The 13,524-nt window shown below is 34.5% G+C and overlaps 1 protein-coding gene across 4 annotated transcripts; it reads left to right on the top strand.

Annotated features, from left to right (window-relative positions):
- Window positions 1-3,911: 3,911 nt before the first annotated feature.
- On the top strand, window positions 3,912-13,272 carry LOC123536316 (baculoviral IAP repeat-containing protein 3-like). Of its 4 annotated transcripts, none has more exons than XM_045319412.2 (9): window positions 3,912-4,034; window positions 6,796-7,899; window positions 8,501-8,652; window positions 9,000-9,051; window positions 10,493-10,636; window positions 10,955-11,124; window positions 11,277-11,451; window positions 11,876-11,971; window positions 12,424-13,272. In XM_045319412.2, exons 2-9 carry the CDS (start codon window positions 6,888-6,890, stop codon window positions 12,612-12,614), a joined length of 1,992 nt encoding a protein of 663 aa, XP_045175347.2. In that variant the 5' UTR covers window positions 3,912-4,034; window positions 6,796-6,887; the 3' UTR covers window positions 12,615-13,272. The 4 variants fall into 4 exon arrangements, with proteins under 4 accessions (XP_045175347.2, XP_045175346.2, XP_045175348.2 ...); XM_045319411.2 differs by having other exon boundaries at window positions 3,932-4,034; window positions 6,787-7,899; XM_053528565.1 differs by lacking the exon at window positions 3,912-4,034 and having other exon boundaries at window positions 4,053-7,899.
- The last annotated feature ends 252 nt before the right edge of the window (window positions 13,273-13,524 follow it).

Raw genomic sequence — 13,524 nt, 5'->3', positions numbered from 1 at the left:
GTTAGCTTGAAAACCATTCAAATTGTAAGGATTACCGCTCATTGTTACAAAAGTGTATAACAGTATGTAAAATCACATGTATGAGTGTTGTAAACTATTACAGTTTTCATTGAACAACAATTTATAATTACATTACTGAAACAGTTTGATGGAACTTTTTAAAATTCATCTCTCTTTTCTCTCAAATCTACTAATTTGAAAACCCTCTGAATATACGAGAAAAACGATGTTTCTGTGTTGTTGGTTCTTCCAGCACCGTAAAAAGGGGTAAATTCAAGATTTTGAGAGAGTGTAAAGCATTTATTTTTAATTGAAACTTCACACAGATTCAACAATTACGAACAACGGTAATATTCTGAACATGTACATAAAAACAAATGATGTCTTACTCTCCATTAATTACGACTTTTGTAATAAGCACAAATAAAAAAACCCTTATCCGATAGGATATGACAAAGCCGACTCTTCATTTGTGTACTGACGATTCCAATGGGTAAAAGGGGCGGTTACAGATTTTGAAATTGGGCAGTTTTTTATAGTGTTTCTTAAGAAATTTTAAATGTATCTGCTAACTTTAAATACATCTTATACATTTTAGTAAAGTATTATATAAAGCATTATAACATTACATACAAGTTTAATTTGTTTATATTTCTTTACTCAATCAAAGACTGACTTGTCGCCCCCATGCTAGTTTTGTATTATTCTAGTTTCAGCCAAGATGCAGTGACGATTATATTTTGAGGGACAGTAACACAATTATTTTGTGTTATCATTGATGTGTTTCTAACCGTATAACAGAGTTCCTTCCTGAATTACGAGGAAGCCTTTGTAACGTTCCAGTAGTGAAATATTTTGTCCATATTTTCTATTATTATTATTATTATCTATACTGGTGAATGCCAACAGTTTTAGCAACGTTTGCACATACACCGCAAGGCATGGTCATTAGGTCACTGTCATCGCCATGCTGGATCACTTTTCATTAATTACTTAAAATCTAGACCTAATTCTCAACGCCCTACGCGCTCCATTCTTAAATTTATGTTTTACACAGACATGTAACTGGAGTTATGTGGAGGCATGTCTAGACTCCGCGCACATTACTTTCAGTCGTTTGTCATTGTACTTTGGGCGTTACGGGTCAACTATTTTTAGATCATGTTATCTTGAATGCTACTGTATGAAACTTCCCAAACTCATACCAGTTTTGAAAAGCGTAGTATTTGTTCTGGAATAATATGCATCATTCTAAAGTTATAGTCACTACGTTCATTTCAATACATTTACATTACAATAAGTATATCATAATGTAACAAAGATTCTACCCCTGTACAACATTTTATTCTATATCTATTTTATCTATCCAATCGCGAACGTTCATTTGCAACACGTGACCGTACAATATATTACGGTATTTGGACGCACGTGCATACAAAAAATCCTGTATTTTCTGTATTTGGACGGTTCAACAGTCCAATGTTAAACATACGATAAAGCCCGAAACGCGTAAAAATGTTCCGATTGTAAGTCGGATGAAGTAGGCGTTCTTTGTATAGAGTTTGATTATGCGTCTTGAAATCAGGATTTAATTGTCGTGTTTTTTTTTTGTTTACAACACACAAAAACGATTCAAGTGATGACAATGCTATCTGATTTAGATATTAACACGTTCGTTAATAACCTAAAAATACAGTTAAAAAAAAAACATCATCAGATGTTGGAATATTTGAAAAGTGGTTAAAAGAAGCCGTTCCGGACGAAACTAAAATTGGAAGAGATCAGCCCTGACTGTCTGAATAGCTACCTCAGAAATCTTTATTTAACGGTTAAGAAACAAAAGGGAGAAGATTATGAATGGCAGCGGACGGGCGGTCGGCATCCAAAACATGTCCGCTCTCTAATTCAGTTTTCATCGGATCTTCACCAAACTTGCTGACAATGTTTGTAGGCATAACATCTCGGCCAATTTCGGTAACCAGCCAAATTGTACCAGGTACTCTTGATTATGGTCCTTTAATTACTCGAAAAAAACGAGGAATTTAGCCTTGTCCGCTCTCTAAAGTGGAACAGTTTTCATCCGATCTTCACCAAACTTGCTGACAATGTTTGTTGGCATAATATCTCAGCCAAGTATTATTACCACCAAAATCGCCAAATGGCTGTTGTAGGGAGGTTGCACCATATGATTTATTTAATACTGATTAGCAGAAAAAACAACATTCAATGAATTATTGAATTACGTATATTACGTATGAATTGAAATAAATATAGATTAAAAAGTTTATTTAGTGCCTAACATTGTTCTGTGTCATATATATTTGCACTCATACCATGCTGGGAAAATACAGAAAAGGCAGGAATACAATATTCAGTGAAACATTTTTAATTTAAACTAAGATAAAATAGATATAGAATAAAAAGGCTATTTAACATTGTATTGTACAATACGAGATATATTTGAACGAGTACCCAGCTAAGAAAACCATATTGGACTCGCCTAGCGGCTCGTCCAATATGGTTTTCTCAGCTGGGTACTCGTCCAAATATATCTCCGTATTGTACAGAACAATGTTAAATAGCCTAATATTACATACTGCATAATATTTGCCCTAGTTTCCTTGACTCTATTTTACATTCTTTTATATATTGGCAATTCTACTTGCAAATTGTCACTCTGTTCGTTGGTTGGCTTGGCGTCATTCCTTTTTGGATACAAGATGCCTACCGTTGTACCTTGGTAGTTCGTCTTTAGCCTTACAAGGTTTCTACAGTCCGTACATACGATTTTTCTACTTTGTATATCACTTTACCACATAACTTAATAAATGACAAATTAACTGCCCTAATTCAAAAGACTTTTGCCAGAGAGAATGCTACATTTCTCGCTTGCAATTTTGATAAAGCTTTTTTTTACTAGCAATATTATTAAACATTATACAATGTAGACCTGTGACGAAGTTTTGTGGTGTTTTTGCCACTGACCGTTCCAAGGCGGTGCCCCACTGTGTTCCTTTGTTTGTTCGTTTTGTCCTGATGTGTTGGCTTTGTGTGTGTGTGTGTGTGTGTGTGTGTGTTCCTTTGTTTTTTCGTTTTGTCCTAATGTGTTGGCTGTGTGTGTGTGTGTGTGTGTGTGTGTGTGTGTGTGTGTGTGTGTGTGTGTGTGTGTGGTGCACGCGTCTGCGTGCTGTGGGTTTCGTTTTGAGGAGGCTGCGTTTTTGGTGCGTGGCATTCCCTGTTTGATATTTGTCTTTGTTTTTTTTTTGGCTTATTCCGAACCCCTAAGAGAAATAACATAAACGCGCCAATGGCACAAACCAGCCATCATACTTCGAACACACCGCGTGATGAATTATATTGATAATACAGATAAGCGTAAGCAATTGTAATGCGTGACAACAAAAATGTATTTAGTTTGCATAAAGTACACTAGAAAGATAAAAGATAATATTGGATTTTGTTATTTCAGACATTAAGTCTAGATAAACATACAAGGTGACTAACATACATGCCACGATAACAAAATTAGATACAGTCAATGTTTTAAAAGATATTTCTTTTAGAAATGTTTATCATGCAAGGGCGAAGATAAAAATATAGGTATCCACGAGATTCAACAGAGATGCATTCAATTCATGCTTCCACTAGTCAGGCAGATAGAAATTACCGACGTCAAAAACCAGTACACTATTGTACATATTTACGTTCCACCTAATAATAATCAAGGTCACATGCCGAGCCCTATACTTTAATATGAATGCAAATGAAATTGAAAAGTTTCAACCTGCAAAGCTCCTACGAAAATATTATCTATGCTGTTGTTTTCTCAGGAATAACTGTTATATGTAAGAAATAAAATCAAAATCTGACTGGCAAACCGAAAATCATGACATTGATCATTCTATGTTGAACGTCCTTGGCCACCGTATATTTATATTGATTTTTATTTACGCACTTGTATTCAATGACATGTCTCTATTTTGCTATAACTTCAACTGCGCATTAAATGAAAGGATATGGGTCAGACTGTACAGGTAAGGACGTTTCGCTTAAACTTGTAATATTAAATAGAAAATAAGTTATTACATGTATATTACAAAACCTTTACAATTTATTACATTATTGAAACATTTTGCTCGAGCTTTTTGAAATGACGATTTTCAAATCATCTCTCTTTTTAGCCCACCATCATTAGATGGTGGGCTATTCAAATCACTCTGCGTCCGTGGTCCGTCCGTCCGTCATTCCGTCCGTCCGTTAACAATTTCTCGTTATCGCATCTCCTCAGAAACTACTGGGGTGATTTTGACCAAACTTTGTCAGAATGATGTATTTGTACCCTAGTTGTGTCCCTCTGAAAATCAGACTGGTTCAACATTTTTCTAGTGAGGAATGGCCCTTTGTTTATTTTTATAATTTACATAGATTTATATAGGGAAAATTTTTGAAAATCTTCTTGTCCAAAACCACAGGGCCTTAAGGGCTTTGATATTTGGTATGAAGCATCATCTAGTGGTCCTCTACCAAGATAATTCAAATTATATCCCTGGGGTCAAATATGGCCCCGCTCCGGGGTCACATGGTTTTGACTTATATAGGGAAAAACTGAGAAAAACCTCTTGTCCAAAACCACAGGGCCTAGGGCTTTGATATTTGCATGTGACATCATCTAGTGGTCTTCTACTAAAATTGTTCAAATTATCCCCCTAGGGTTAAATATGGCCCCGCCCTGGGGTCACATGGTTTATATAGACTTCTATAGGGAAAAACTTCAAAAAAACCTCTTGTCTAAAACCACAGGACCTAGGGCTTTGATATTTTGTATGTGACATCATCTAGTAGTCTTCTACTAAGGTTGTTCAAAATATCCCCCTAGGGTCAAATATGGCCCGCCCTGGGGGTCACATGGTTTAAATAGACTTATATAGGGAAAAACTTTGAAAATCTTCTTGTCCAAACTACAAAGCCTATGGATTTGATATTTGTTATGTAGCATCATCTCGTGGTTCTATACCAAGTTTGTTCAAATTATCCCCCTAGGGTCAAATATGGCCCCGCCCTGGGGGTCACATGGTTCATATAGATTTATACGGAAAAAAGCTTTTAAAATCTTCTTGTCAATAACCTACAACATTCAAATTTGGACCACATGTATAGTTTTGAGTGGCAAGATGAACATTGACATGAGTTGACCTTGATATTGACCTAGTGACCTACTTTCACATTTCTGTAGCTACAGCCTTCACATTTGGACCACATGCATAGTTTTGTGCACCGGAAAAAAACTTTGACCTTGACATTGACCTAGTGACCTACTTTCACATTTTTGAAGATACAGGCTCCAAATTTGGACCACATGCATAGTTTTGTGTTCCGAAATGAAATTTGACCTTTATTTTGACCTAGTGACCTTCTTTCACATTTCTCAAGCTACAGCCTTGAAATTTGGACCTCATGCGTAGTTTTATACTGAAAAAGACTTCGACCTTGACATTGACCTAGTGACCTACTTTCACATTTTTGAAGGTACAGGCTTCAAATTTGGACCACATGCATAGTTTTGTGTTCAGAAAAAAATTTGACATTGATTTTGACCTAGTGACCTACTTTCACATTTCTCAAGCTACAGCCTTCAAATTTGGACCATGTGGATAGTTTTGTGTTCCGAAATGAAGTTTGACCTTGATTTTGACCTAGTGACCTACTTTCACATTTCTCAAGCTACAGCCTTCAAATTTGGACCACATGCATAGTTTTGTGTACCGAAAACACTTTGACCTTGACATTGACCTAGTGACCTACTTTCACATTTCTCAAGCTACAGCCTTCAAATTTGGACCACATGCATAGTTTTGTGTACCGAAAAAAACTTTGACCTTGATTTTGACCTAGTGACCTACTTTCACATTTTTGAAGGTACAGGCTTCAAATTTGGATTACATGCATAGTTTCGTGTTCCAAAATAAAATTTGACCTTGATTTTGACCTATTGACCTACTTCCACATTTCTCAAGCTACAGGCTTCAAATTTGGATTTGGACCACATGCATATTTTTGTGTTCCGAACTGAAATTTGACATTGATTTTTATCTAATACCTACTTTCACATTTCTCAAGCTGCAGCCTCCAAATTTGAAGAACATGCATAGTTTTGTATACCGAAATGAACTTTGAACTTGAAATTGATCTTGTGACCTAGCTACTTTCACATTTCTCAAGCGACAGCTTTCAAATTTGGATCACATACATGGACCACATGTGATGTGTACTGAAATGAAATTTGACCTTGATTTTGACCTTGAGCTAGTCTTGAAATTTGGAACAATCAAAAATGGCTCAATTGTGGGCGCCAAGATCACTCTGTGATCTCTTGTTTATAAGTTTAAACTTTCAATTGATGTATGAGTGCATTTCTATCAACATTAAATCTATGCTGAAAGTACTTTATCAATATGTCGAAGACAGTATCATTCTAATATATATTTATGTAAACCAACCCAAAATCGGACAGAATATGTTTTTAAATCTTTTAATTGTTTAGATCAAATGAAAGCTTATATATTTTAAGGCCGATCCATCAAGGCTCGTTTCACTGTATTAAAAAAAATTGTTTCCTGAAAAACATTTATTTATTTTTCATTTAAAGTTATTTGCTTCTTTCTCGATTTGTTTCAATAACAAAAGAAAAGTATATATTTTGTGTACTTTGTTTGAATGTGAATTTCCTGTCGGATAAGTATCAAAAATGCCAATAATATTAATATCCTTATATGTATTCAAAACAAGTTTGTTCAGATTGACAGGAATCAACAAATGCATTTGTGGTTAGTAATGAAGGATACATTATTCTTACATAAAACACAATGAGTGATACAATATAATACAATATGTCGAAGACGGAGAACGCTGAAAAGCACAAGAACAAAAATATGGAGCTAAGATTTAAAGAGGATATATTTTTGGAAAGGGGAGACAAGCTTGACTGTGACACCGGGAAAGTGGATATGATAAAGATAAAACGAGACGATAATGATTCATCTAGTGCTCTGATGGATATTGAAGTTCTCCTAAATACATTTAAACATTACCCTATTGTGTTTCAAGCAGGGGACATGTGCATTCACCTCAAATACGATAAGAAATTTCGCGCTAAAATGATAACAAACACAAATACGAAAATGATTTTATTAACAGGACTGACTGATATATGTAACATTTATAAAACTTTTGTCATTTTCGGAACTGAAGGAGATAAAATACATGTATTACCAAAAAATGCTATGACATACTTTTTGTTCGACAAATTACGTATGAGTGAAGAAAGCATGAATGTTACAGTGCTCGTTGAACTTCGAGATATAATACCGATTTATTACAAGGGCAGGAAAAAGAATACTAGTGTTTATTTAAAAAGTTTTAAATCGAACATACATACAATTGAACATGAAACGAACGTCCAAATTTCTACGGAAGAAGTCAGTGACAATAGAGATAAACGGCAGTTAGACACTTCTTTAAAAAACCAGATGAAAGAGTTGAAATCACGTTTAAGCAGGGTAACTCTTCCACAACGCGAAAGAGTCTTTTGTCATTATCCAGTTGAAGATGGACTGTATAAATACCCAACACAAGTAAGCTCTGATGAGCAACAAACTGACGAACAGGTTACATCTGCCGGGCATTCATCCATTTTCTCTGATAGTCATTCGTATGCATTTGGTAATTCTTTGCACTTATTCCAAAACAACTCCACTTTGTCTGCTGCGTCAAATCGTCCAACAAACCCGGCCAGATATAGAGATTATATGAACTACAACGAAAGATTAACATCTTACCTAAGGTGGCCACTAGAATATCCGACCTCTGCCCAGCTGAGTAAGGTTGGATTTTTCTATACTAGTAAGTTTATAGTATTATTTTCTTAAAACACTGGAACAATACACTGCATTTTAAGCATGTAAGTGCTTACTAACTTGCTTGTCTGGCAAAGTTTATCATCTGTATATAAGATAGATACTGTGAAGTGAAATTATCATAAGAGAGCTGAAAGGAAGCATACTTATTTTCTCTAAATATATAGGTTAATCTCTAAATATTATTTTTCATTGTGGAAAGGCTGATGTATGTATATATGTGGTACAATCTCCAAGAATAGGACTATTTTGAAAATGAGTGTTTAAAATGAAGAATAAACACTGAAGTACATGCATGTATAAAATAAAGTGGTTATGACTAGGTATGTACATATAAGAAAAGTGGGTGAGGGAAGTGGTACTAAAACTTAATTATATTTCTGTGTATATCAGGAATACGGGATACACACTATAGGAGCAAGACGCCTGTACTTGATTCTTGGAAATGCAATATCATTCTAATGCAAAAGGACTGTACGGCAATACGTCTAATCTGAACACATTTATACTGCACCCCACCAATTAAATGAAAATATTACATGTATTTCATTATATCTATGTTGGCATATATCGTTTGATTTTTTCAGATCAAGGTGACCTTGTCCGTTGTTTCCAATGTGGTATTGGGCTTAAAGATTTTTCTGATGATGATGATCCCTTAATGGAACATGTTAGACATTCAGGACAATGTCCCTTCTTGCCCAAACTGCTTGGGGAAGAAAGGCTAGCCACTTTAAAGGTACCATACATATATGTTTACCGGAACATGTAACCATTCAAGATAATGCCCGCTTTTTACCTAAGGAAAGCTAGCAACTGTAAATGTGTCATATATTATTGTTAATGTTACTGAATGAAGTAAATTATGTTCTAATGAATTTATTAAAACATAAAATGGTAGTCATGACTAATAATATATTGTGTAATATTGTATGCATGGGTGCACCTAAACTGTAGATTTTCCTGATGTTACAAGGAAAATGATTTGCACACATTGTGTAAGAATTCGCAAGTTATTTATTATAATATATTGTGTTTTAAAGGTATATGAAATGAAAATATGATACAAACTTTTTGTATTTTCAGAGACAATTACAACAAGTTGATCCAGAGTTTAATCGTCGGCAGCAACTGAATGGTCAGTTAACAAAATTATTTTTACTTGTTTCACCTGCATGATTTTTGTATTGTTGGGTTTAACATACCCCCCAACACAATTATATGTCTTATGGCGACTTTCCAGCTTTGATGGTGGAGGAAGGCCCCATGTGCTCTTCAAGCATTATTTTATCACGGGCTGGCACCTGGGTAGAACCAGCGACCTTCCGTAAGCCAGCTGGATGGCTGCATGCGCTTCAGTATGATGATTGAAAAGAATATAACTTTAGACTTAAAGTTGGAAATCTTCAACACAGCTACCCTTGAGAAAAGAAATACAAACATTTCTGATTTAAAATACGAAAGCCTGAGCAGTTTTGTTGTATCAAATCACGTCATGATGATGATGTGTTTATTTGCTAAGCTAGATGATTGTTCAAAAAAAAAGGCACAAATAATGTGAACAAGAATGACATATACGTTGTTAAGTTTTTTGGAGGATTACTAAATAATTACTGTACAAAACATGAATGATATTAGTACTAGCATTATATCTTACATCAAATATTTTAGTTAGAACAATTTGCAATATATATATAAAACCCTTCGAGTGCAACATTTCAAGTATGAAGCTTGCATATGGTTCCGTAGAAACAGAAATACTCCAACATGTGCGCCTCTAATTTTGAGTACATTTGAAATAGTTGTGCTTATAATGTATTTCTTGGTTTTCGTGATAAATAATTTCGCTTTATTCTTTCACATAGATATATGCTTTTCTGGATTGGTAGAATATTATTATTTGCATATTGTATTATATAATTTGTGTGTTCTATTTATTGGAAAATAAAACAAGATAGACATTTAACTGAACCTGTTTTGTTGGACTCACAGTCTTGCATAGAATGATAAAACTGATAAACATAGAAAGCAAATATAATGTATTTTCGAGAAGTCTGTGATAAGTAATTTTATTTGAGAAAAGCGATACTTATATCAAGACATTCCTATTTTGCCTGTATGCTCCTGCTCGATATAACAGATTACTGTGCTACCTTAAAATAATCGAACTTTTAAAAAGATACTTAGTGCAGAACTGAAATAGCAAAATGCAAGAAGCAAACTGTAAAACACAAATAGCAAAAAGACAACAGTAAAAACGAAAAGAATAAAGCATGTTACATCGAGATTTTATAAAATGCAAAAGAGTCCACTGCTTAGATTTAAAATAGCACATACTTTGTACCTTAAAATTTGCTTAATACGTTGACGTCTTAATTACTATAAGGAGGTATGTAGACCCTTAAATGTGTTCTTGAAACCCAAAAGGTAAAAGTGAAGCAAGAAGCAAAATATCAAATAGAATGTCGCATCGTGGTTCCATAGTAGCAAACTGATAGGATTTTGATATAATTTGAGCAGAAAAAGATTTTTTTCAAACTTTGGTTATCAAATACAATTATCATGATTTTCAATAACAGGCGAAGTGGATCCAGTTTTAAGATCAAGTTACCGACATCCCGAATATCAGTCAATACAAGCACGTCTTTCATCATTTAAAAACTGGCCTTTACAGTTAATACAAACACCTCAAAGACTGGCCGAAGCGGGTCTGTATTACACAGGTACGTCATTTATTAATCAGTGTCCTTACGTGGACGTTTTAATGTCAATGTCAGAAAAGAATTGTATTCATTATCACCATATGATTTTCAGGAAAGATAGATTTTGACTAAAAAAGTTTACATACACAGGAAAAGGGCCGCTTGTTGCATTGTCGTGTCGGTGTCTATGTTGTATCGCTTATGACACATTAATCTTACTTTTTATTCTTTTCATTCTGGTACCTTTTTTTAAAAAATGAACATCCGATATGTATTTAGTATGACAATCAGATAATAAATTAGTCTGAAAGTTTCTTCTAATATTTGAGTAAATTTAAGGTATTGAAGACCAAGTGCGCTGTTTTGCCTGTGACGGTGGTTTAAGACGCTGGGATCCTGAAGACGACCCTTGGACAGAACACTGCAGATGGTTTCCCGCGTGCCCTTATGCTTTGGAACAAAAAGGGGAACAATTCATAGCTCTAGTGCAAGCGTCTGTTGAAAATGAGGTAAATAAGGATTTTGATTTTTTAAATGTTGACCATCAAAATGTCGTTATGTGTTTCTAATGATAAATGAGGAGATCAGATAAAATATAATTAAGTGCCTAATATTTTCTGCTTATAGATTAATAGATTCTCTTTGTTTCTCATAAAAACAGAGGTTTGAGGCAAGTGGAGGGACAGGGCCTGATGATATGACAGGTGCCATGGAAAGACTACGATTAAGGGACTCGGAAACTGATATTATCATTAAACAGCACGCCCCTATATGTCGTGATATGGGTTTTGAAGACACAGAATTAAAAGAAGCCGTACTTGAACTTAGGGATAGAGGTTTGACAAAAAATATTTATGATCAGTCTTGTTATGCAATAAAATACGAAACTTGTTTTAAAATCATACTTCCAATTAAATCTATGTGAGCACGTTAACGTCTTTATCTTTTCATGAAATGTCCAATGTGTTGCAAGCTACTTAGCAACATTTTCATTGTGTTTAAATGCCTCTTTCTTACATACAATAACTTACCTGTTTTCTGAACACAATTTACGATGGGTGATCAATACGTGATTTAGTTATATTTCATATTAATATATCATTTCTTGTTGAACGCGATGAATACTTTTCATGGGACTAAGACATCCACAGTATCATAAAATGTATATTAAGATAGGTAGGCTAGTTTGTTAAAAGTGATATTCGTCTCCATAGTGAGTTACAGATAGTCCTTACATTTTCTTTTTTCCTTTTCTTAAAGGAAACACAAAACCTTCAATCGAAGATATAGTAGATGCAATAGAAGTGATAAGAGATAGAAAACAAGCCAATATTGAAACCGAATGTAATATAACAGGTAATATTTATATGTAAATGTTTGAAACAGCTTGATTTTCTCAATCACAACCACTAAACCACAAGAACATTATTATTAGAAACCTGTGCATTAGCAGGCTGCCTTATCGCGTATTAAGTAAATAATTGAAAACTGCAATATGCAAACTGAATAAAATATCATAAATTCGGAGAAGTTTCTGTTAATTTATGGCAATACCTCTGCAAAGCTAGGCATTTAAACGCAAGCGATGGACTCGTTTAGTTGGTCTTGGGTCGTCCAAATCGTGAATCCAAAGAACGTTGTCAGTTATCAAGAAATGTTTACTGAGGTACTGGCTGTGGTTTAATTTAGGCGATTTTTACAGTAAATTCTTGTCTGTTTCATGATTAACTTTGTTGTAACTAGATTCAGCATATACTTTTATTACTTTCGTTATATAACATAATCATTCCTTTTGCAATTAATTTCAGAGACACCTGTTGAGGAAAATAAGCGACTTAAGAGTCATGTATTTTGTATGATGTGTGGAAAGAACGAAATAAACGCATTATTCTTGCCGTGTACTCACCATAGGCTTTGTATGTCCTGTGCAGAACCGTTACAAACTTGTGCTGTTTGTCACCGATATATCAAAGAAAAAATTCGTACTTACATGGCGTAATAAAACGTGATTTATAATTTATAATTTAATGATTTGAAAATGCGAAATTTCATCTAGATCAAGGTAAAGGGTTTCCAGTTTATCGCGCATATGTATATATAAATATTGCATACAAACGGCTAGAGAAAATGCTATCTGAAACGGGCAAAGTTTTAAAAAGGATAACGATAACAATGAAGTAGACAAACGTGGGAAACAAAATGAACCGAAAACAGTTACAGTTGACGGTGCGTGATGAAATATAAAGAGGACGGATTTCTTTAAGAAAAATACTAGACGTTTTTGCTTTCATAAAGCATAATTTCATATGGGTTAGTTCTGGAGCTGTACGTAGGGTTTATACCGCTCCCTGCCTAACGTTCGTGCACGTAATTGTTTTGTTTTTTTTTTGTCCGAGGCCGAAGCTAACAACTACTCGCCGTACCAAATATTATACTGTTTTGCATATAATGAATAACGTGTTTGGCACATCTGTTGATATAAGTACACTTTTATATATTTTATGTTTGTATATTTTGGTATTTTCTAATATTACTGGTATTTATTTGTTATAACATTACTGTTTACGGGTACCTTTTGGGGCCTATCTAAAACATTCATATAATCATATTATCATGTTTACATTTGGTTAGAATAATAAAATTAAAATATACTATTATTCGTGTTTGGTGGTATTCATTTACCTATTTTATTAAACAGTGTGGGGCTTTCGTGGCAGAGTGGTTAAGGTCGGTGACTTCAAATCACTTTCCCCTCACAGATGTGGGTTCGAGCCTCACTTGGGGCGTTAGATTTTTCATGTGAGGAAGCTGGCATACGGAAGGTCGGTGGTTCTACCCAGGTGCCCACCCGTGATGGATTAATGCACGGAGGTGCACCTGGGGTCTTCCTTCACCGTTAAAGCTGGAAA

This window comes from Mercenaria mercenaria, chromosome 17 (genome assembly GCF_021730395.1).
Source record: "Mercenaria mercenaria strain notata chromosome 17, MADL_Memer_1, whole genome shotgun sequence".
Classification (NCBI taxonomy): Eukaryota; Metazoa; Mollusca; class Bivalvia; order Venerida; family Veneridae; genus Mercenaria; species Mercenaria mercenaria.
Note: the sequence above shows the minus strand (reverse complement) of the source record. Positions and strands in the feature narration are given on the sequence as shown.